The sequence below is a fragment of the Myxocyprinus asiaticus genome, chromosome 34 (assembly GCF_019703515.2).
Source record: "Myxocyprinus asiaticus isolate MX2 ecotype Aquarium Trade chromosome 34, UBuf_Myxa_2, whole genome shotgun sequence".
Taxonomy (NCBI): domain Eukaryota; kingdom Metazoa; phylum Chordata; class Actinopteri; order Cypriniformes; family Catostomidae; genus Myxocyprinus; species Myxocyprinus asiaticus.
Genome location: NC_059377.1, coordinates 42,841,768 through 42,868,261, shown reverse-complemented (window position 1 = coordinate 42,868,261; position 26,494 = coordinate 42,841,768). Strand labels below are relative to the sequence as shown.

Genomic DNA, 26,494 nt, shown 5'->3' with positions numbered 1-26,494 from the left:
GACTCGCTAAAATGAATCAGAGTTCCCATCACTAAACAGAAGTGAATCGTTTAACCGGTTCATTTACATAAACTGTATCAAAGAACTGACTCACTAAAATGAATCAGAGTTCCCATCACTAAACAGAAGTGAATCGTTTAACCGGTTCATTTACATAAACTGCTCGAAAGAACCGTTTCACTGAATGTTTCCATTATAGTAATGAGAATTTGGGTGGTGGGGCATGAAAATTTGCTAAATTCTTATTAAAATGGTTGTGTAAATAGGCTTTCTTTATGCACAATATAAATTATTTATATGTCCTTGACAGTTTTCACGAGATTCACCCACATGTAGTGACATTACTCACGTTCAAGACAGTAAAAGTGCCATATACCTGAGCAAATGAGAGAGTTGGTATGGATATGGGAGGAGATAACAGTGCTAAAGGTCAACATGTGAATGTTAGTGACAGTATTTATTGACAGATCCTGTCATCACTCCATCTCTTCTCACAGTCATCAGGTTGTTCAATTCTTCTCTTTCAGGCACTGGATCAAACACTGCAGGTATGAAGCTGAAACTGAAGCTCCCAAACCCGGGTCTGGAAGACCGCATTCCCTCTCATGCTGAGCTGGAGAAGATAGAGGTAGAGGAGGCTGGAGAAAGACCGAAATGGGACAACAAAGCCCAGTACATGCTCACCTGTGTGGGCTTCTGTGTGGGACTGGGAAACGTCTGGAGGTTCCCTTACCTGTGTCAGAGCCACGGAGGAGGTGAGACCCGAAACACATTTGGACATTTGAAAATGTCTGAACGTCATTGCATTAGATAACAAAATATCAAAGCAAGGGTCATTTTTGCTCAGTGACATTTACACATTTTTAAGTGAAACTTGTGTGTACAAATACTTTTTGGGGTCACACTGTAATTGTTTTTTGTAAAATGCTAATATATTTAAGAAGACAATACATGTTATTTTACTGTAAAATATTGTAAAAATGTATTATTTTAGAAGTAAAAAGTATAATTTTACTGTTAAATTAATGGAAAAATGTGTTATATTTAACAATAGAATACATGTATTTTTTATGGTAAACAGTTTTAAATTTTTTAATATCAGTTTTATACATTGGGGTGTTCTGTGTTATTTTTGATGTAATTTAGTGAATGTTTATTGCATTATTTTAGTGTCACATGTTTTACACTTATGGTGTTTTGTGTTTGTGTCTCTACATGTTTATTAATTATTGTTTCTGGAAGAGTCACTCTTGATGAACTTTAAGTGATCATGTGAGCGTTTGTAGTTACTGCAGTGATTAATAATACATTATAAAGTGAAAAGCAGTCTATTATAGTTCCAGAAGGTTCGTTTATCAAGTTTATATATTTAATAATATAAACGGTAGTGAACCGTAAAATATACAGGCATCAAAATTACATCCCGTACAGCCTGAAACGGTCACTGTATTTGTTTTACCACAAATTTCTGGCAACTACAGCTGCCAATATTTTACCGTAAATTTCACAGAAATGTTTTTATGATACACCCACAAAAAGACCACTATAATACAGCTTGTAAAACCACAGACGGGTCTTAATGGGCTGAATGCAACCACTTACAACGATTATAGTTAAACATTAATTCAGTATCAGCACGGCAACAGATGCTTCGAGCGGTAATGAACCTGAGCTTAATTACCGAGAGCATTTATTAACCAATATGGGGTTATCATTAAGAAAATAGTAAACATCTCTACAGTATATGTGTCTGTTTTGCTGTTTTCCTTAAAGTTTGATTTAGTAAATAATTCAGTAGTGTGCATCTGGTACAGTTTGCAGATTATATTCATTAATAGACACTGGTTCTGTTATATTTTAAATGTTAGTCAGTTGAGTTTGCATCAGGTTAGTTAACGTGTACATTCCCATAGGAAAAAGCACAATTGAGATAACGGTTAATTTATCAGTTGTAGACATTAGTGAGATTAAACAGAGCACAAATGGAGACTTTTCTTGTGAAAAAGACTCCAGTAATCTCAAGATTTCTCATCAAATACTCCCAGACCAAATGATCTTAATTATATTTAATTTTATATATGAGTCAATCCGTGTCAACTCAACCAGAGGTCCCACGCTCAAAATTTCAATTGTTATCTTTTCTTTTTTTTTTCTAGTGAAAAAAATACATCAATGAAGATGGAAACCAAAATATTAAATGCCACGATGAATATTTACTGAGTAATCCACCATTATGTAGAGGGGGGTCAAAATGGCAATTTTCTCCTATGACAGATCACAAAAATAACCTTAGAAAGGTGTGAGCATCGTTAATTTATTTTGACACAGAGATTGGTAGATCTTTTACTAAAGTCAGTTGACTTGTTGCATTATATACGAATAGAGCTGCTCAGCTGTGACGTCAATTTGTAGGCGAATCCAGAAGTTTTATTGGCTATGGGTTCCCTCAGAACTTTCCCATGGGTTTTTATAATATTTAAAAAAAATGTTTTATCCCATTTTCTCCCCAATTTGGAATGCCCAATTCCCACTACTTAGTCAATCCGGGTGGCGGAGGACAAGTCTCAGTTGCCTCCGTTTCTGAGACCGTCAATCCGCGCATCTTATCACGTGACTCGTTGTGCATGACACCACGGAGACTCACAGCATGTGGACGCTCATGCTACTCTCCGCAATCCACACACAACTTACCACACGCCCCATTGAGAGCGAGAACCACTAATCACGACCACGAGGAGGTTACCCCATGTGACTCTACCCTCCCTAGCAACCAGGCCAATTTGGTTGCTTAGGAGACCTGGTTGGAGTCACTCAGCACACCCTGGATTCAAACTCACGACTCCAGGGGTGATAGCCAGCATCAATACTCGCTGAGATACCCAGACCCTATAATGGGGTTTTTGAATTTATGAGAAAAATAAGGTCTGTGGTAAACATTACTTGACGATACGTGGACGTTTTGAAGCCGCCGTGCATTTAAAAAAAAGTTTGTAATTCAATACGGCTTCAAAATTCACGTTTGATGTATGACTGTGTGTAATTTATGTTGTATACAAATACAAAACGTCCACGTATCGTCATGTTTACCACAGACCTTATTTTTCTCATAAATTCAAAAACCCCATTATAAAAACCCATGGGAAAATCCCGAGGGAACCCATGGCCAATTTTGGACAGCTCTATGGTGACAGTTCAAAAATGGGAAAAAGTTGGCGTGCCTGTAACTTGAGAAATATTAAAAATATCTTAATATCCTTTTAGAATTTGGTTCAGAACAAACTTTTCTTTAGGTATTTTATTTTTTTTAATGCCCTCTATGGTTCGATCCCAGAGATATGGGGATCTCAATGTGGCTTCATGAGAAAATTGTTAATATGTAAACATTTTCAGGTAAAAACAAATGTGGGTCACTTTGCAGATAGTTGATACTTTTTGTCTTTTAAAGATGATTGTCTGAAGTGCAATTAATGTTGAAACTAGAACTGTATCTTGTTTCCCTCTATCAAAACAATTGCATAGAACACCAATTTTGAACAATGTCTGAGTGCCAAAAATACACTGAAATGGTCAAGTTGAATAAATAAAGGTACATTTCTAGTTTCAGCATTATTTGTTCTTCAGACATTCCTCTTTAAATACAATAAGTATCAGCTTTATACAAAGTGACCCACATTTGGTTTACGACCATTGAAAATGGGTAAAATTCAACTATTTGCACATGGAGCCGCATTGAAAGCCCCATATCTCTGGGAATGAACCTTATAGGGCCTTACAAATGAAGATACCAAAAGAAGAGTTTGTTCTGAACCAGAATCTAAAAGGGTATTAAGATATCTTTAACACTTCTTGAGTTACAGGCACGGCAACTTTGGAAAAAGAACACAAAAAGTGCTTTTTCCCATATTTTAACTGTCACCATTGGCATATAATGCAACGAGGATTGGTAAAGTCAACTGATTTTAGCAATATATCTACCAGTATCTGTGTAAAAATAAAATGATGATGCTGCCACCTTTCTAAAACATTTTTTTTGACCTGTAGTTTTGCTCCAAAATCATAAGTGAAGATTGCCATTATGACCCCCCTCTACAAAATAGTGGATTACTCAGTAAATATTCATCCTTGGCATTTCATATTTGGGCTTTCATCTTCATTGATGTATTTCTTTTCACCAGAAAAATAAATAAATAATCAAAATTCAACATTTTGAGCTGGGGGACCTCTGACCCATATGTATAAACATTTATATTTATTATATATATTTTATTTTATTTTATATGATATTATTTAATTAATTTATAATTATGCTATCCGCTTTAATTTATAGCTCTATAATCTTAGTATTCATCACATGTGTGTACATCTGCGCTGTGAATAGTGTTTATTTTGTAAACAACTGTGATTCAACTTGATTGCTGTTAACATACTGTAGTTTGGATAAGGACTGAAGAGTGACTGTTCAGCAGGTGTAAACGTGCACCTTTTGCCCTAATGTTCTCTCACCTGCATCTCAGGTGCTGCTATCATCATGTGGACTTTCAGCTCAAGTCGTTTTTCTGGAGCCCTGGGCTGATAAGACAGCCACATGCAGCGATCCTAACATTGAGATAAAGAGTTAGTTACCTGTTTGTTAACATCATGTCGTTTGCGAAACACTGCAATGACACAGCACATACCAGAAACTGATATACTAATATATGTATCTTCAACGTTGGGCCCTTTTAGTACTGTGGATTTCTAGAAAGTCTCGTTAAAACGTTTTTTCACGCTCTCACTAATTTATTTAAAGGTGCTGTATGCGATTTTATCCGTTCTACTTTCACGAGACTGAGCCGTTGGATTATCCACGGCCCCTCTTTCCAAAACCCCGCACTCCAAAGACACCAAATTAGCTTTATTGAAAGCAGAAACGATTGTTAAAAACAACAGCAGCAAAACAGCGCCCCCAACTGACAACTGTTATGAACAACATGGCATAAAAATGGCATTAAGCCTAAATAATTCACTGCAACTACAATACTATGAGAACACGCAAAATGATTGACAGGCAGAAAGTGTCAGAGACCGCAGTCTGCAGACACATTTTTGTTTGCTTTTTAAAGACCGGTGAGATATCTCACAAAACTTATTTCATTGATATCTTTCAGGGAGTAGAAACAATTTTTTTTTCATACATTTCCATGAAAAAAATTGCTTATAGAACCTTTTTTCGACTAACAATGTCCAACAATGTCCAATGCACATGCATAACAGGAGATTTATGTCATTTTCTGCAAATCTTTTAAAATTCTGTTTCGTGTTTAATAGAATTCTGTGCTGGAAATGACACTGATGGAAATGACATTTTTATCCTTTTTCAAACAAAATGACCGACTCCTTTGTCTTGCTTTAAGACTAATTTCATAACTAACATTTTATGCATCCTAAACACACACAATTAAATCATATTTTCACACTTTTTTAATGGGATTTGGCTAAATTACAGCTTGATTGGAAATGACGGCTAATAAAATTATTTGATATTTCCCTAATTGGGTCTTGTTTTGAACGGAAGCCCTGAAACGCACTGTGAAAAAAAAAAAAAAAAATTCACCAGGTGATTTTTTTTTCACTAGGTGAAATTTTTTATTTAGATGTCTTAGTGTTTTCCTGAGCCTATGTCCTACAAAAACATTTTCTCTCTCTCTAAAAAAACATTTTTCTCTCAAAAATGTTCTCTCTCTCTCTCTCTCTCTCTCTCTCAAAAAAAAAATAATAATAAATAAATATATATATATATAAATCTCTCTTTTTTATCTCTCTCTCTCAAAAAAATAATAATAAATATATATATATATATATATATATATATATATATATATATAAATCTCTCTTTTTTATCTCTCTCTCTAAAAAAAAATTTTTCTCTCAAAAATGTTCTCTCTCTCTCTCTCTCTCAAAAAAAAAAAAAATAATAATAAATAAATATATATATATATAAATCTCTCTTTTTTTATCTCTCTCAAAAAAAACAAAAAAAAACATGAGATTTTTTTTTTTTTTTTTTTTTTTGGCTTACCCTAGTCAAACATTAGCATGTGGTACCAACCTCGGCCACCAGGTGCCACTATCAATAAGCATGAAGTCTTACAAGGTGACCGATGACAGCTGTGGGACTTGATCTGTTGATTTATAGTTGTATAATACTCTAACAAGAATGTTTTGCTAATCTTAATCAAGGAAACTACTAATACATGAAATCACACAATTAAATGAATATAACTCAGCGGGAGTTATTTCTAGTTGTCTGATGACATTCACCACAGTAAACATGCTAGAAATATGTCTTAGTCGGCTCAGTAACAATGCATAACCTTGATAATTTCACAGACCTACAGGGACAGCCAGACAGCTGGATGATGTCTGAATAGAAAGCGCACACCGTTTCCTCAAGCAGCTCTTCATCTTCCTTTAACTCGACACAGTGCCACAACTCTTTGAGATCATTGATTTGGGCAATGCTAAAACGAGTCATGCCTCTAAACACAGTATTTAAAACTGAAAACACACTGAGAGCCGCTGAACTTTTCTTGCCTACAGGCCAGGCTCCGGGGCCAGATGGTTTTGCCGCTGAATTTTTTAGATCTTATACTACAGAATGACCCTTTAATAAAAAGGTTTTCGAGCGATGTGGGCAGGTGGGCTTCATTACATTTATCGATGATCAGGAAGGTTAATGTTATTAAAATGAATCGTATTCCAGAATTCAACTACCTGCTTCAGTCTCTCCCTGTAGATGTCCCCCTCTCTTATTTCAAGCAATTTGATAGCATAGTGAAGTCCTTCATTTGGAATGGTAAGTGTCCCAGGTTAAATTTCAATAAGTTACATAGGCCGATTGACAAAGGTGGGCTAGGCCTACCCAAGATTTTGTTTTATTATAATGCATTCGGTCTCAGACATTTGGCTCATTGGTCACTTCCACCTGAGAGAGCCCCTCCCTGGTTCTGGATTGAACAGGAAGTTCTTGCCCCTATTTTGCCATTGCAAAGCCTTTCGATCAAACTAACCGGAGAAGTTAAGTTACACCCCGTTATCTCACATTTGCACTCAGTATGGACAAAAGTGTCCAGAGTGTTTAATTCTGACATTTATTTAAATGTTGCCTCGAGCATATGGATGAACCCTAAACAATGTATTAATAAGTCCCCTTTCTGCTGGTCAGAGTGGATTGTGGGGGGGGTTAATGCACTCGGTGACCTATGTGAGGGTGAAGTGTTGAGATTTTGGTTCAACATTTTGGGATTCCCAGATCTCAGTTCTTTATATATTTACAGCTTTGCCACCTACTCTGCACTGTTTTTGGAAGTAGCATACACCCCCCTAAAGCGGCAGATACTCTGGGAGTGGTGATTGCTGCTTTTGGAAAAGGTCATGAGGCATCAGTGTATTACTCCCTGCTAATTCAGAGTCTGGGGGACGGAGCTTCGTCTTCTTTCAAGAGATCATGGGAGAAAGATTTAAACTAGTATTGGAGGAGGGAGAGTGGGCTAGGATTAGAAGTCTGTATCTAGAGAAGCAAGGGTGCACCTTATGCAATTCAAGATTTTACATTGATTCTATTGGACCCCCTCTAGATTGTATAAGCTTGATCTTAAAGACACACCCACCTGCTGGCGATACCAATCAGAAGATGGAGACATAACCCATGTCCTTTGGGTGTGTGTTAAGATCCAGGAGTTTTGGTTGAAGGTTCAGAGTTTTGTATGTGATGTATTGGGCACTCGCCTTTCACTTTGCCCCAGACTCTGTATTTTGGGCGATGGGGTGGTCATCGATGTTGAGAACAGACACATAAAGAGTTGGATCCTAACCAGTGTCATGATCGCCAGACAGATTCTTTTAAGTGGTTGGAGGTCGGCTGGAGCACCCTCATTTCAGGAGTGGTGCTCGAAGATGGGAAGGGTAGCGGCTTTTGAAAATGGGTCATTTAGAAGAATGGGGAATTTGAATTTGTTTGTGGAGAAATGGGGCGGATATCTGACGTTGCTGGATGTGTGATTGTTATTATTATTATTTTTGTGGGTGTGTGTGTGTCTAGAATCATGTACGGCCACTGGGATGTTGTTGGGGGCCAGGGTGGGGTTGGGGATTGAGAGGAGTTAATTGTTGATTCTGTGTATATATGTTTTGTTTTTCTGTGTTCAATATGTGAATCAATAAAACATTGTTAATCAGAAAGTCAGGGTCTGAAGACTAAAACAGTCAAAGCTATACTTAAAAGACATTTTAAAAGTACCAAAAATAAATGATGAAGGTCTAGTGAAAAGTTTCCAATTCAGTTTAAATGTGAACTTCATAAACACAAAGAAAAGATCTGTTTGTTTTAATAAAAATCAACCACTGGGACATAAAAGCACTTGAAGTTGAAAACAAGTAATAATCTCTGTAATAATCATAATCGAATGTGACACCACAGACAGAAAATGAAATTATTGCAGTATTGAAGGTTTAGTTTCAATCAAGAGCTTCATTTTACATTATATTTGTAATTTAGTCTTCATGGTGATTGTCTAAAATATTGATAAATGGTCACCATGAAGGCTAATTAATGGCGTCCGCTAAAGCAAGCGTTACTTTTATTATTGCAACACCTCCCTTATCAGTACTGAAATAATTTTCAGCTTCATTCAAGTGTTTTTTTTAGACTATCATGTGCTAAATTAAACCAAATAAGCTGACTAGAAGCAAACAGCAGTTCATGTTATTTAAAATAAACTATCTCACTCTTTCAGGAGCGTTCATGATTCCATTCCTAATTCTTCTGGTTCTGGAGGGAATTCCTCTACTGCATCTGGAGTTTGCCATCGGACAGAGACTGAGGAAGGGCAGTGTGGGCGTCTGGACTTCCATTAACCCTTATTTAACTGGTGTTGGTGAGTATTTATGCAGGTAAAACAGAGCTGTAATATTAGAGAGTGCTACTGGAGAGTATGTGAGCTACAATCTCTCTGGTGCTTATGAGGTAAAGAAGCGCACCTGTAAAACAATCATCTTTCTCACCCGTAGGTATCGCCTCCATGCTGGTGTCCTTCATGGTGGGCATGTACTACAACACCATCATCGCCTGGGTCATGTGGTACTTCTTCAACTCGTTTCAGGACCCGCTACCCTGGAGTCAGTGTCCCGTCAATGAAAACAGGACAGGTACAAACACAAACAGTCACCACGATTGGAGTTTAGTAACCTGACTGTGTACAATAACCAACCAGTTTTGCACAAACTTCATGATCTCAGCATGACAAATCTTGTTTAAAGATTGTGGTTAAATAATAATAGTACGAAACAAAGACTTTTTTGGGTTTGAATGAAACATTGATAAATGAAACATTTTAAATGAGCTGTAAGCGATTTTTTTTCATGGAAAGGAATACAAACAAAATTACCACTCCCTGAAAGATATTAATGAAATAAGTGTTGTGAGATATCTCACCGGTCTCTGTGACCGCTCTAGACTCTGTAAACAACAAACAAAAAATGTGTCTGCGGTCTCTGATGCTTTCTGTCTGTCAATCATTTTGCTCATTTTCATAGTATTGTAGTTGCAGAGAATTACAGGTGCATCTCAATAAATTAGAATGTCGTGGAAAAGTTCATTTATTTCAGTAATTCAACTCAAATTGTGAAATTTGTGTATTAAATAAATTCAATGCACACAGACTGAAATAGTTTAAGTCTTTGGTTCTTTTAATTGTGATGATTTTGACTCGCATTTAACAAAAACCCACCAATTCACTATCTCAAAAAATTATAATACATCATAAGACCAATAAAAAAAACATTTTTAGTGAATTGTTGGCCTTCTGGAAAGTATGTTCATTTACTGTATATGTACTCAATACTTGGTAGGGGCTCCTTTTGCTTTAATTACTGCCTCAATTCGGCGTGGCATGGAGGTGATCAGTTTGTGGCACTGCTGAGGTGGTATGGAAGCCCAGGTTTCTTTGACAGTGGCCTTCAGCTCATCTGCATTTTTTGGTCTCTTGTTTCTCATTTTCCTCTTGACAATACCCCATAGATTCTCTATGGGGTTCAGGTCTGGTGAGTTTGCTGGCCAGTCAAGCACACCAACACCATGGTCATTTAAACAACTTTTGGTGCTTTTGGCAGTGTGGGCAGGTGCCAAATCCTGCTGGAAAATGAAATCAGCATCTTTAAAAAGCTGGTCAGCAGAAGGAAGCATGAAGTGCTCCAAAATTTCTTGGTAAACGGGTGCAGTGACTTTGGTTTTCAAAAAACACAATGGACCAACACCAGCAGATGACATTGCACCCCAAATCATCACAGACTGTGGAAACTTAACACTGGACTTCAAGCAACTTGGGCTATGAGCTTCTCCACCCTTCCTCCAGACTCTAGGACCTTGGTTTCCAAATGAAATACAAAACTTGCTCTCATCTGAAAAGAGGACTTTGGACCACTGGGCAACAGTCCAGTTCTTCTTCTCCTTAGCCCAGGTAAGATGCCACTGACGTTGTCTGTGGTTCAGGAGTGGCTTAACAAGAGGAATACGACAACTGTAGCCAAATTCCTTGACACGTCTGTGTGTGGTGGCTCTTGATGCCTTGACCCCAGCCTCAGTCCATTCCTTGTGAAGTTCACCCAAATTCTTGGATCGATTTTGCTTGACAATCATAAGGCTGCGGTTCTCTCGGTTGGTTGTGCATCTTTTTCTTCCACACTTTTTCCTTCCACTCAACTTTCTGTTAACATGCTTGGATACAGCACTCTGTGAACAGCCAGCTTCTTTGGCAATGAATGTTTGTGGCTTACCCTCCTTGTGAAGGGTGTCAATGATTGTCTTCTGGACAACTGTCAGATCAGCAATCTTCCCCATGATTGTGTAGCCTAGTGAACCAAACTGAGAGACCATTTTGAAGGCTCAGGAAACCTTTGCAGGTGTTTTGAGTTGATTAGCTGATTGGCATGTCACCATATTCTAATTTTTTGAGATTAGTGAATTGGTGGGTTTTTGTTAAATGTGAGCCAAAATTGTCACAATTAAAATAACCAAAGACTTAAACTACTTCAGTCTGTGTGCATTGAATTTATTTAATACATGAGTTTTGCAATTTGAGTTGATTTACTGAAATAAATGAACTTTTCCACGACATTCTAATTTATTGAGATGCACCTGTATTTAGGCTTAATGCCATTTTTATGACATGTTGTTCATAATAGTTGTCAGTTGAGGGTGCTATTTTGCTGCTGTTATTTTTAACAACCATTTAATTTTTAATTATATTTATTTATCACACATTATACATTTGCACATATACAGTGAAATTCTTTTTTTCACATATCCCAGCTAAGCTGGGGTCAGAGTGCAGGGTCAGCCATGATACAGCACCCCTGGAGCAGATAGGGTCAAGGGCCTTGCTCAAGGGCCCAACAGTGGCATCTTGGCAGTGTTGGGGTTTAAACCCCCAACCTTCTGATCAGTAACCCAGAGCCCTAACCGCTGAGCCACCACTGCCCTGTTTCTACTTGATGTTGGTCTCAGTAAAGCTTATTTGGTATCTTTGGAGGGCAGGTTTTGGAAAAAAGGGAGCATGGAAATTCTAGAACAGCTAAAATCCTTTACAGCACCTTTAATGGTGTTTTTAGGTTAAGCATCACTGTTGTGTTAACATTGCTCATATTTAGGGTTAGAAAAATAAGTGATTTTTTTATCACCTGTTATATATCACCAAAGTAGGCACCATGAAATATCAAACCTGTCTCTGTAACAGCCCTAGGCATGGTGAACAGCGGGGGAAAAGATGTCCGCGGACCGCCATCAGATAATTTGTAGAGCCAATCAGAAGACTTCCTGCCTGTCAATCAATGTGCGCGTTCACAGGGCAGCACATACACCGATCAGCCACAACATTAAAACCACCTGCCTAATATTGTGTGGGTCCCCCTCGTGCCACCAAAACAGTGCCAGCCCGCATCTCAGAATAGCATTCAGAGATGATATTCTTCTCACCACAATTGTACAGAGTGGTTATCTGAGTTACCACAGCCTTTGTCAGCTCAAACCAGTCTGACCATTCTCTGTTGACCTCTCTCATCAACAAGGTGTTTCCGTCCACAGAACTGCCGCTCACTGGGTGTTTTTTGTTTTTGGCACCATTCAGAGTATATTCTAGAGATTGTTGTGTGTGAAAATCCCAGAAATACTCAAACCTGCCCATCTGGCACCAACAATCATCCATGCGATTATCTAATCAGCCAATCGTGTGGCAGCAGTGTGCATGCAGTCATTTTAAAATCAAATTAATGTTCACATCAACCATCAGAATGGGGAAAAAATGTGATCTCAGTGATTTGGAGCGTGGCATGATTGTTGGTGCCAGATGGGCTGGTTTGAGTATTTCTGGGACTGCTGATCTCCTGGGATTTTCACACACAACAGTCTCTCGAATTTACTCAGAATGGTGCCAAAAACATCCAGTGAGTGGCAGTTCTGTGGATGGAAATGCCTTTAAAACGTATTTTTAGCTATACAATTATTATAATGATATGAGTTAATAACTGTAATAATGTTCGCTATAAATGTTTGCTACAAAGCCGTGAGTTGAAATGATCTACTCAGTTTAGTCAGCTTTGTTGATGGCTTGAAGCCACATCCGTCAACGAAAACACTCTAAATCATTTTTCAACCATGGAAACAACGGTAAAAGATTACTGTTTGGTCACTGTTTTTGCCACCACTTCCGTGTGTGACGTAAGTGTTGATGTTGCCAAAGGATTGCTCTATGCTCTCTGTGTGTTCTAAAGTATCCCGATATAAGAAATGAATCATCGATAAACCTTGAGATTGGGAAAATGTTTCTCAGGTCGGTCGGATTGCTCATGGTTCGCACAATGCATATAAAGCTGCAGGCGCCTCTGCTAGACCATCCAAAACACTTTGCACATCAAGCAACTCTCACATTCTCTTCACCAAATGTAATAATCCAGTTTGATATGTCCTTTGTGCTTCATTAAAGAAACCTGTGTGTCTTTAAACAGGGTTGGTGTCTGAATGTGCACGCAGTTCTCCAGTAGATTATTTCTGGTACAGAGAGACGCTGAACACGACCCCTGCGATCGGCGAGTCTGGTGGTCTTCAATGGTGGATTGTTCTGTGTCTGCTCTGTGCCTGGACGCTGCTTTGGGTCTGCTGTCTGAGAGGAATCGAGACCACCGGGAAGGTACACTGGTTCTCTCTCTGAGGCTTTTTACACTTTACCATAGGTTAACTTCTTTTTTTAAACCTGTTTTAAGGTCACTTTTAATCTTGGGTTAACCAGTGTTTCACACGTGCAATTTTGATTGTTAAATGCATGTTGGGGTTTAAAAATGTCAGACAACTACCAAGGATTAAAGGTATAATTCACTCAAAAATGAAAATGTGTATGACCCAGATGTGTATGACTTTCTTTCTTCTGCAGAACACTAACGAATGCAAGTAAATGGTGACTGAAACACTAAAGCTCCAAAAAGCACATAAATGCAGAATAAAAGAAATCTATAAGACTCCATTGGTTATATCTACATCTTCAGAAGCAATCCAATCGATTTTGGGTGAGAACAGGCCAAAAGAACTCCTTTTCGATCGTGATTTCAAGCTCAATTACACTTCCTAGTGCTTGACACATGTGCAGAATGCTAGATGGCGCTAGGAAATGTAATCGTGCTTGAAATCATGATTGCCAAGGAGACTGTTGTACAGATTTATGGTGAAAAAGGAGTTATATTTTGGTCTGTTCTCACTCAAGACCGATTGGATAGCTTCAGAAGACTTGGATTAAACCACTGGAGTCGTATGGATTACTTTTATGCTGCCTTTATGTTCTTTTTGGAGCTTCAAAGTTTTGGTCACCGTTCACTTGCATTTTTGGGTGGACTATTCCTTTAATTACTAACCCAAAGTATGAAGCATGCGAAACATTGAAAAATTACCCATGGTCATGTTAACCCAGGGTTAACTAATACAAGTGTAAAAAAGCCCATCTCTGTCCAAATATCAGGGTGTGGTAGTTTAGGTAAAGTATTAGGTACAGCACAGGTTGTTAGATAGTTAGAAATCGGTTGGTGTTTTTGATCAATACTACAGTCTATACACCTACTCATAAAACTGATAATAACTGGAAACTGATACTGAGCAAAATATAATTGTACACAATTATATAATAAGGGGCAAAGTTCAGCGAGATTCAGGGATCTGTAAAGATACTGAACTCAACTGATGATTATAATGGAATACTTCATTATTTTTAATTAACAGAGTAAATTACAGCACACTCATTGCCAGAAAAATAAACAATCTTTCCATGTGCACCATTAGATTATGTTAGTTTAATATAGAGATTTACAGGCCTAAAGTTCACTCACAAAAATAGCTCTTTGGCTGAACTTGATTCAGTCGTGGACAGTGGTGAGATTAGTTCTCTTAACTTAAAATTACTATATACTTCTGCCCAGTTTCATCAATGCTACATTAACACCTCAAAAAATAGTTGTGTAGTCTTCCAAGTAAACATCCATTTTGCACATTTAAATGGACAGAACGCAATGAAATCAAGTTTCAAATTGTGTTGCTTTAGTAGTTCATTTTAATTAAATAAACTGAACTCTCCTCAGGCTGTGTATGTCACCTCCACGCTACCGTACGTGGTCCTGACGATCTTCCTGATCAGAGGACTGACCCTCAAAGGATCCGTGAGTGGAATCAAGTTCCTGTTTACACCGGACGTAAGTTTCCCTAGTACATACTAACTGAAGAGCTCACCACTTACTGTATATAATACACCCTGACATTCTTATTGTGAATGATTCATCAGTGCTGTAATGATGTTTGTCTTAGGGTTAGTTTAATCCAATTTTAATAATGATGACATCACCTTGGACTATTAATTAATGGATAATTCACAAATAACTTTGTCCAAGTTGATAAAAATGAAAAACTTTTAAAAATATAGTTTAAAACGCATGTGGCAGGTTTGTAGTAATGTAATCTTTGTGTCCAATTTGGTCAAATTTTTTTTTTTTTAAATTCATTTAATGTCATGTGGTGTATCCATCGAGTAAAATGTATTATTATTAAAAAATTATTTTTTTAAAAAAACGTTCCTTGCACCTTAAATACAGGAGAGCATACACAATCAATAATTAAAAATTATTTTATTTTTTTACATGTTTCTTAATCCTTATACTGGTCTAATTTTTCAGAGAACCCCCCAAATAAAAAATAAAAAGACTCAAATTATTAATAAATAATATTGTATGTGTTTATAATCTTATGATAAACAAAGTTTTAAAAAATAAATAAATAAATACATTTTGTAAACATGTAATTCTGGTTCTGTTCACTTTACCTCACTTTGAAAAGTCTCATTTTATTCCACTAAGTGGCAGAAAGCACTAGAATTGTTTTTCTCTCTATCACATTCCATCACAACATACAGATCTGAAATGTAGGTGGCGCTCTAATGCATTTTAGCCCTCACAGATGTGCTCGTCCATAGACATTCAGTCTAATTTTCAGTTCAAGCACCACCCTCATTATTTCATTGAATATCTCGTCCTCTGAGTGGACTAGAAGCTCAATCTAGGTGTTATTAGAAAGCTGAGATTTTTTAGAAAACTCCCTAATGTAAAAGTACATATACATTTTTTAGCTATTTGGAGCTTACAGCAGCAGTTATCAGAGCATAAAAGAGACGCATGTATTTGATGACTTCATAGAAAATCATGAAGTCATATTTCACTTTGTGATTCTTTTGAAAATGTTTCGATTTGTATAACTATACAGTCACATTACTGAGAATGAGAGTTTTCATTTGATATATGACTTGTTCATTTAGGTGCTTTGTGAAGGACTTTTATTTTCATATAATTATTTCTACCCCATTACCTCTAGGGGGCGCTCTTGTTCAACGCAAGTGTATTGAGGCCTTATTTTGTTATTTTAAGTAACATGAATGCAGAAGTGATGGTTATCTAAGCTTTCAAATGATACCACATATTCCTGACAGCGCAGCGGTTTAGGCTCAGGGTTACTGACCAGCAGGTCAGGGGTTCAAGCGCCAGCACCACCAAGCTGCCACTGTCGGGCCCTTGAGTAAGGCCCTTGACCCTGTCTGCTCCAGGGGCACCGTATCATGGCTGACCCTGTGCTCTGACCCCAGCTTAGTTGGGATTTGCAAAAAACAAATTTTTCACTGTATATATGCAAAAATGTATAATGAGTGACAAAATAAAGGCTTCTTCTTCTTATGTACAGTATATGGAGACTTAAACGTTTTAAACGGAAACCTTTATTGCAATATTTGGACCTGTCGGCAGGAAGAGCTAAAAAAAAAAATCTTTACAAATGTAATGATTTTTTTGAGTCAAGAACTTCAATACGTTTTCTCAGGGTTACACCACATGACCTTAACAAAAGAGAGAGAAACACCCAGATATAGAGAAAACCCAATTATATGTTACATTACTGATTGTGTCCTCTGTAGCTGGATGAGCTGTTGAATCCGTCGACGTGGCTGGACGCAGGTGCTCAGGTGTTTTACTCCTTCTCTCTGGCTTTCGGAGGTCTCATCTCTTTCTCCAGCTACAACTCTATACAGTGAGCAACTTCAGTCCTTCATTACAAAGATCAAATACAAGCAGGTTCTTTATGTCTCAATACCATAAACCAAAAAGCACAAACACAAGATCTGAATGAAAATGACTAATTTTGTATTCTATCTTTGCAGTAATAACTGTGAACAGGATGCTGTTATCATCTCAGTAATAAACGGTTTCACATCTATCTACTCCGCTATCGTAATTTACTCCATCATCGGCTTCAGAGCGACAGAGCGGTTTGACGACTGCCTCAATGGGTAGGTGTTCATGACTGTTATAAAACTGTCATGAGATAATGAATGACAAATCCTTTATCATTAACAAGTCATTTATTGATCAGTGTCAGGGAAGGAACAACTCTGATCTGCAATTAAAGAGTGAATGCACTTAACTGCACAGAGAGCTATAGGATGCTCCCTTGCTCCCTATTTAGTGAATGACTTCACCTCCAGTGTGCTGTCTGTCTGCACTGGTCTCAGAACAGTTTGAAATGCACCTTATTTTCATCCTAACTCCATATAAAGCTTCTGAAAGCAACATTTTCAGTTTTTGGATGAACTCATTTATTCTCAATGTGATAATGCACGGTGAATATATATTAATGCATTTACTAATGTTAATGAATAGAACCATATTGTACAGTGATAACATAATAAAATATAACAAAATGTATATTAAAATGAAGCAAAATGACCCACAGATGCGTTCATGTTTTTTTCAACTTTTGAGGGAATAATGTCCCAAAATCCACGTATGTGGACTTCATGTTTATCAGGGCGCTGACGCGTGAAGAATGAATACATTTTTAAAGCAGCATATCAAATGAAACTAGAGACGCTACTCTTTACAACCAAACAGGTTTAAATGTAAAAAACGTAAAGATATTTCTTACCAGAGGCCCTTTTGTTGGCTCTGCGGCTGTAGGAGCGCTTCAAGGAAATCAACTCGGTGCAGCACAATTTTAACCCTTAAATGTGTCTTGTGAACAGTATTCAGTCATTTAAATTAATTAAAATTATACGTTGCATATAGCGAAGCCAAAATACATGTGGACTCGGGGCCACACAAGGTTAAATGCTAAGACACATTCTTTACACAAGTACGTGAACGTGTGCCAACGCGCAGTCCGGTTGAACATGCCTTCTTGTGTTACTTAGGCAGAAACAAACCTCAGTACGATAGAGTTACCTTGAAACATCTGTGGCTTTAAACTGGATGTTTTATTATTCTGGTAAGTTGCTATAAATATTCTGACTTAAACTTGATTGCTCTTACTGTTGCTCTGCCATGACAGTAGTTGACTTGAAAGAGAAAACTCACCATAGAAATGGAGGTCCCACTAATCTCCCTATAGCGCCCCTTGAGGCAACATTGAGAATGCAACGGTCTGACGCATTTTTAGAACGCAGTGATGCGTAAAATCGAGCTTGTGCTGCAAAATGCATCTGCGTTCATATACTGTACATGCGTAGTGTATGTTTCAGACCTTATGGTGCTTTTGTGGTGTTGTCCTGCCCTTTTTTGAGACAAATGTGGTCACAAAGGCCACGTTCCCACTAAAACGTTTTAATTTGACAATGCATTAATTTCGCTAAGTCTACGCCTCTTACACACACATCAAAAACGGCATCCATTACCGCATGATTTGGTAGCGATGACTGAGTTTTCAAACAGCATACAGGTTTGGAACCACATGACAGGATGTCAACAATATTGACAGAACTTTGATTTATGGGGTGAATTATTCCTGTAAGATTCTATGTTCAAACGCATTGGACTTTTGTTTCTGCACAGAAACATCCTGACGTTACTGAACACGTTTGATCTACCTGAGCGAAACATCACAGAGAGCAACTATGACTCGTTTATCAAGAATCTCAACAGCACGGCACCAGACGTCTTCCAGGAACTCAACCTGAAGACCTGTGACATACAGACGTTCCTCAGTCAGGTTGGTTTTCTAGTCCAGTCTACTACTAACCTTCTCTTGTAAAACACTGTCTCTAACTTTCCATTCAAACACTTTTCAAGTTCTCATATTAATAACTCAATACTGAGTATAAACCATGAAGCTCTTTAGATTATGCAAATCTTGTTGACACACAACCTTCACTGGTGATCACTTCTGTGTTCAGGGAGTTGAGGGAACAGGTCTGGCCTTCATCGTCTTCACTGAGGCCATCACCAAGATGCCTGTCTCTCCTCTCTGGGCAGTGCTCTTCTTCATCATGCTCTTCTGCCTCGGACTGTCCACCATGTTTGGCAGTGTTGAGGGGGTGGTGGCGCCACTCCAAGACTTGAACATCTTCCCGAAGAGGTGGCCTAAAGAGGCGTATACAGGTACAATTCTGGGGTTTCTGTGAAGATTTAACCTTTTCATGAGTAGGGTCTAAATTCCTCTGTGGTGCCCCCTGGAGTGAGTTATTTTTGCAAGTGACACTGCACAGCCGGTAGAGAGGGCAGAGTGCAGACGAGTATTTTAATTATTTTTTTCAATTTTGGATTTCTTGTCATAAAAATTAAATAAAATACTGTATATAATATAGTAAACATGTGAACAAATGGGTTATGTCTGCTGTACAGTATTTGTTTTATTTATTTTGTTTTTATAGCTGTAAAGAACAAATAATGTCAGCGTTCCTGTTTGCCTATATGCACTGTTTGACTTCTCAGACATTGTGTGTGTGTGTGTGTGAGAGAGTGTGTGTGTGTGTGTGTGTGTGTGTGAGTGTGTGTGTGCGTGTGTGTGTGTGTCAGTGAGTGTGTGTGTGTGTGTGTGTGTGTGTGTGTGTGGTGTGTTTGTTTGTGTGTGTGTGTGTGTGTGTGAGTGTGTGATGTGTGGTGTGTGTGTGCGTGTGTGTGTGTGTGTGTGTGAGTGTGTGTGTGTGTGTGTGTGTGTGTGTGTGTAAGAGTGTGTGTGTGTGTGTAAGAGTGCGTGTGTGTGTGTGTGTGTGTGTGGTGTGTTTGTTTGTGTGTGTGTGTGTGTGTGAGTGTGTGTGTGTGTGTGTGTGTGTGTGTGTGTGTGGTGTGTTCGTTTGTGTGTGTGAGTGTGTTTGTGTGTGGTGTGTGTGTGTGTCTGTGGTGTGTTTGTTTGTGTGTGTGTGGTGTGTGTGTGTGGTGTGTGTGTGTGTGGTGTGTTTGTTTGTGTGTGTGTGTATGTGTGTGTGAGACAAGCGCTAATGTAAACAGACTTGGCTACGTGCATCGGATAATCACGCACGATCAGCATGTTTTCACAATGAGTATACGAGTTTTAAACTGTTATTGTGGTGCTTTTGTGATAGTGTTGCTGTCTGTTTCAGAAAACAAACATATTATATGACTGAAAAGACTGTCTGAGTTGCTGTTTGTGTGAATGAAAACCGCATCTGCACCTAATAAGTAGATGTGGCTGCATGCATGGGAAGATCGTGTTTAGATATGATGGTTGTGCATATACAAGTTGTGAACTGTTATTGTGGTACTTTGGTGACAATTAGGCTGTTGTTACATAAAATAAACATATTATGTGCTTGAAAAGACTCTTTGAGTAGCTGTTTGTGTGACAAATGACAACCGCTACTAATGTAAACAAATGGCAGCACGCATTGGAGGAAGATTGTGTTTGATGTATTGACTGCATATAAGAGCTGTAAACATTTTATCATGGTTCTTTGGTGACGAATTGGATGCATGAATATAAAATAAATTTATTCTGTGGTTTAAAAGACTGTATGAGTTGAATCTGGCAGCTTGTAACGTAACTAGCTGTTGCAGAAACACATATGTGTGGCGCTACTCTTCAGGGCCCAGTTATAAACCATCACATATGTGTGACGGTACATATGAAAGGGTTAATGAATTGGGGGATTTCCGCAAAATCTTTTTTCATTTAAAACATACTGGGTTAATGGAATGAGCACTTTTGTGGAAGAACATATCAATGGATTTAATAAAATTGTTTAGGTTAGTGAAACAATCACCTCTAATGTCTCGGCTTGTGTCTGTGTTTCAGGTCTGGTGTGTTTCGTCTCCTTCGGTCTAGCTATAATATTTGCCCAGGGTTCTGGTGATTACTGGCTGGCTTTGTTTGATGGTTTCGCTGGTTCGATTCCCTTGCTGATCATTGCATTCTGTGAGATGATAGCTGTGGCATACATTTATGGAATTGACAGGTGAGACTCAAGATTTCTCAAATACAGAACAAAAATGATCCCTATAGGCACTGGTGTACATGAGGTAAACCTGGTAAAATTATGAATGAAAACCTGTGTGTTGTCTCTCTGAGCAGATTCAATGACGATATTGAGTTCATGATCGGCCACAAGCCCAACATCTTCTGGCAGGCCACCTGGAGGCTCATCAGTCCTCTCATAGTGCTGGTCATCTTCCTGTTTTACTTGGTCACCACTGTGAGCAAAAGTCTCACCTACATCGCATGGGACCCAGAATATGTACGTACTGATCTTCTCTACTGTAACCTCGTAATATCATCTCACAAGTAGGGCCTGTTCCAGGAACAAAATTTCAATAAACCAGATTTTAGGGTTAGGTTTAGGCCTAAGGTCAACATTCTTATAAACTCTGCAGTCTGCCTTTTATTTTAAGGGTACTTTATTAGTTTAACAGGAATGTAGGGCCCTATAATTTCTGTGATGTGGGCAGAATAGCGGAATCCAATTATAAAAATGGAATTAACTATATAAAACATGTTGCATTTGATGAATTGTGCATTTATACACACATTTTATCTAGAGCTGTCAAACTTAACGAGTTAACACATGCTATTCATTTAAAAAGTTGAATGCATACATTTTTCTTAACTGCGATTAATGTATTTAATGTTATTAAAGCATAATTTAACAGCATAAACACTTGTTGTAGGGGGGGAACCATTGCAATGTGTCCGCACTGACGCGCACACCACAAACAAACACACAACAGTGATTCCATGTCATGTCAGTGAATGGAGCTCTTCAAGGAATAATTCACCCAAAAATGAAAATTCTCTCATCATTTATTCACCCTCATGCCATCTCAGATGTGTATGACTTTCTTTCTTCTGCGGAACACAAATGAAGATTTTTAGAAGAATTTCTCAGCTCTTTTAATCCATACAATGCAAGTGAATGGGTGCCAAAAAACTGGATCAATATTTTAGTCCATTTTGACAATAAATCTTCTCCCCACTCAGTCCATCTCCAGATTCACTTTCACTTTCACATTCTTCTTCATGTGTTTTCTGCGATTCACATTCTTCATGCATACTGGGCGAAGAATTTGGAACAAAAAAGGACTTAAATATTGGTCTGTTTCTCACCCACACCTATCGTCACCATTCACTTGCATTGTATGGACCTACAGAGCTGAAATATTCTTCTAAAAATCTTAATTTGTGTTCAGTAGAAGAAAGAAAGTCAAACACATCTAGGATGGCATGAGGGTGAGTAAATGATAAGAGAGTTTCCATTTTTGGGTGAACTATCCCTTTAATGCTATTTGATGAACAAAACAAGCCCAGATGGGACTTGTGATAGAAAGCATGTATTTTTCAGGCTATGTAAGGCAAATTTTAATTACCACAGAAGCATGTCAAGTCTGAACTATCACAAAAACGCAGAATGAGATGTTTTTGTCTGCAAGCGCTTTTCATGTGGCGTTCAAAGCGGTGCTTGTTGTTGACGCCATGATGCAAATATAGAACTTAGCTTCACGATTGCTGTAGCAAAGCGGATAGTCACAGTCTACCTGCAGATTAATATTGTGGAGGATGAGACTTTAAGAGATTTAATGCCCATTGCAATAGAAATGCAACCTATGTGAGGACTAATTCTTTCAATTATGTTACTTGAATTGGTGATATTTTAGAGCATTTCTATCTTTATACTGTGGAAGGCTTTATTAGGAAAATGTTAATAAAGCATTATATTGCTACATATTTTTTTGTTTTCTTTCCTAAAAGGAAAACAAAATGCATTTTGACAGAAAAAGAAGTGTATATGGTCAAATGTCTGAGCTTTAAATATCTGTGATTAATCGCGATTAAATACGAAAAATTATGCAATTAATCGTGATTAAAATTTTAATTGGCTGACAGCATTAATTTAATCCCAAAAATGTACAATTCCGTGAAAACATATTTTATGGTTCATTCCATCAATCCAATGGATTATGCTATTCTGTATTCTGTCAGAAATCATATGGCCCTACATTCCTGAAAACATAAAACAGAATTTAGAAAAAACATTTTGGGGGATCTCAAAAGAATGTTCCAGGACCAAAAATGGATTCTGATCCAAGCACGCATCCAAGACTTATTCAGGGTGACCAATCTTGGTTATTTTTATGGGGAAAACCAGGAGAAACTTCAGATAACTTTGCCTTTTTGGGGGTGGGAGGCTGCATATTTCTGTTATCACAGTTAAAGTCAGCATGATACAGAAGTTGCAGCCAACCTTTCTTCCATTTTGTGACGTATTTCCAATTGAAACGGCTTATCGGCAGAAAAATAATAATGTAGGTTGGGGACTTGATTTTATCCATCAGTTGTTAACTGGATTGTCAAAAGTGGGCATTGCATACCGGAATGGAGGCAGACCCAGACACACCCCTTACACCATGCCAGTTTTTAATCAGTTTTAAGAGTCATGTGAATAAACCTGGCGTCAAAGCATCTAATGCAGGTGTATTTTCAGCTGTTTCCCTCCCAAACATATCACCAAAAGAGCAAGTTCTGACATTTTGACTAAAGATGAGGTTAAAAAAATGAATATAAAATAACAAATATGCATGGATAAATCATTCACAATAAGACCAGTAACATGCATTAATAAAATAAATAGTGTAAATTTTGATTTAATTTTGACTAAATCAATTAACTTCTAGGAAAACTAAGATTTGGCAATAGATTTGGCTATTTTAAGAAAGAAGAAACACATTTTTAGGCATGTGTTTCATTCTAAAATAGCCAAATTTATTTATTGAAATTTTTCTTAGTGTTCCCAGAAATTAATTGGTGACTGTGTTAACTGAGATGACACACTGTGGACTGTACCTATGGCCTTAAGTCATTTATTTAAATCAAACTACTGTCTAGACAGTAATAACAAGTCACTAAAAAAAGGATTTTTGCTGCTTGTTCCATTGACTTAATTAAAATGAACATAAGCAACTCAATTCTAGAACACATACGTGATTTCATTGTGTTCTATCCATTTAAATGTGTAAAACTGAGGTTTACTTAATCCATCTGAGTTGGAACTACATGAATACTTTTTGTGGTGTTAATGTAGCATTGATGAGACTGGGCAGGGGATTTCCATTTCTCAGCATTTTTTGCATGGGACTCGATAGGGAGAGTAAATGTTAAAATTAAGTGTTATTGGGGCCCAAGCACCGAGGTGCGAGGACCCTATTGTATCTGCTCCGTTTAATATTATTATTCCGTATTCTTTTTCTCCAAAGTGAATTGCATTTTTGAGGGCCTAAACATACTCGAAAACTCACGAAACTTTGGACACGCGGCAGAAGTGGCGAAAATTTACATCTGATATGGGTTTCTAAATGAGGTGTGGCAAAATGGCTCGATAGCGCCACCTACAAAATTTCAACATTGTGCGCCTCGCGCTACATTTCACTTACATGTACGAAACTCGGTATACATGTGTAACATGCCAAGACCTACAAATAAGTCTCTTGGACCCATGCCCTAAACTCAACAGGAAGTCAGTCATTTTTATTTTTCTCTTCAATTTTTGCTCAGTTTTTGCCATTTCCAGGCCTCGTACTCTAACGAACTCCTCCTAGAGATTAAATCAGATCAACATCATATTTGGTCCGTCTAATCTAAAGGCCTTTGCGATGCTAAATTGCGTCTTTGAACGGCGTATCCGTGGCAGCCTGGCATAATTCGATGTTTCGCCATGAAACAGGAAGTTGTTGTATCTCAAACATACAATGTCCAATCTGCCCCAAACTTCACATGTTTGATAACAGTCCCAGCCTGAATACACCTACATGCCAATATTAAGTTATAGTCATAGCGCCACCTACTGGCAACAGGAAGTGACATGTTTTGATGTATAGTTATAAATGATTGATTTTTCATTTGATGTCATTTATTTTCTCTAGCTTCAGTAATACATTGAGAAATCACAGATTAGGTGCAAGTGTTTTAAATGTTGAGTTATGAACAAATATACGCCATAAGAATCATGGTCACCACAGGGAGTTGGCACAGCAGCCCCAACATGCATCAGGGTACGAGGGGCCGTTCATCACTGCTTGCAGCTTTAATTTAATGTGTTTCTGTGCAAGATGAATATATTCAATAATTTTAAGATAATAATTTTTTTGAGTGCATGGTCCATTACCTTATTATTTAAACATTATAACCATAATGATTTGTTTTTTCTCAAGTCTACTTTGCGTTTACATTTTGTTCTTTTGCAGGAAAATTTTCCGACCCTGGTGACGCTGCCTTACCCTGACTGGATTTATGCTATAATCTTCATTCTGTCTGGAGTTCCAGCTTTGGTCATTCCAACAGTGGCTTTATACAAACTCATCAAGAAACGCTGCTGCAAAAAAGAGGAGAAACATGCAGCACAGCCAGTGTACTCCGTCTCCGCCAAAATAGAAATGACTGACGAGCTAAAAAAGCCAGAAGTCACCACAGCTACAGTTCATGCAGACAATAAGAGCTAAAAAAAATCATTCTCAATGAACACAACCAACATTACCAGGACCAACAGACTTAAACAACCAATCGGCCAATCACAATGCTGGTTTGGGACATAAAAGCACATTCAGTAGAACTCGACTGGAATACCAGAAATAGAAAGAAGTCAAGAGTCATGTGCGCCACATGCAGGTGCCACATGTTCGAGTCTGGTCTCTATATAATACATAAATGTCTATTAAATACAAGAGAACATATGATAAAAGTGACATTTCACCCCAACTAATTTATACTGAAGTTTACAATTGTGATTTGCACTGAGGATGAAATTATTCATGCTTTAATGTCCTTTTCTGTTGTTTTTATTTGTATAGGCAAACAATAGTTCAACTGTAGTTTTTTATAATTGTCAAACTTTTCGCTAAAAGTTATCTGCTCTCCCTTTTGCATTTTTTATTTTAAGCTATCTAAAAAGGAAGTTGTTGGAACTTACATGCTTTAATTTAGTCTTTTAAAATAATGTTATAGAATTTGTCAGTGTTTATATGTATTATAGTGATGAATATACATAATGTTAATTACACTGCATAATACTGTATACGTACATATGTAACTTTTAATACGCTGTTAGAGGTCCAATTATTCACAATTCTAATGTATTAAGTATTTTTTTAAGATGTGTTGTTCAAACTGTAACAGTATGATTAACAATAAACCAAATTTGATGATCTACATGGTTTGTTATCAAAAGACTAGGCTAACAATAAGGAAATGTGTTTAGTAATGAATCAATTCAATTTCTAAAACTGAATTAAAGGTGCTGTAAATGATTTCAGCCGTTCTACTTCCACGAGACTGAGCCGTTGGATTAGCCACGCCCCCTCTTTCCAAAACCCAGCATTAAAAAAATACCAAATGAGCTTTATTGAGAACAACATCGTGCAGAAACGGTTGTTAAAAACAACAGCAGCAAAATAGTGCCCTCAGCTGACAACTGTTATGAGCAACATGACATAAAAATTGCATTAAGCCTCAATAATTCACTGCAACTACAATACTATGTTTGGAAAACGAACATATGAACCAATTAAACCTAAACCACTGTCATCAAATCTTGAGACTACATTCAAGTGCGACTGCAGCCAGAAATAATCCATCCATGAGTTCACATATATTAACTAAATACCATTAAGTGAG

The 26,494-nt window shown here is 37.6% G+C and overlaps 1 protein-coding gene across 1 annotated transcript; it reads left to right on the top strand.

Annotated features, from left to right (window-relative positions):
• Positions 1–550: 550 nt before the first annotated feature.
• Positions 551–26,012, top strand: LOC127425096 (sodium-dependent neutral amino acid transporter B(0)AT1-like). Its single transcript, XM_051670747.1, has 12 exons — positions 551–755; positions 8,775–8,915; positions 9,049–9,186; positions 13,039–13,220; positions 14,653–14,763; positions 16,524–16,636; positions 16,767–16,895; positions 18,433–18,589; positions 18,774–18,978; positions 20,633–20,792; positions 20,909–21,071; positions 25,069–26,012. The coding sequence occupies exons 1-12, from the start codon at positions 551–553 to the stop codon at positions 25,321–25,323; spliced, it is 1,959 nt and encodes a 652-aa protein (XP_051526707.1). The 3' UTR covers positions 25,324–26,012.
• The last annotated feature ends 482 nt before the right edge of the window (positions 26,013–26,494 follow it).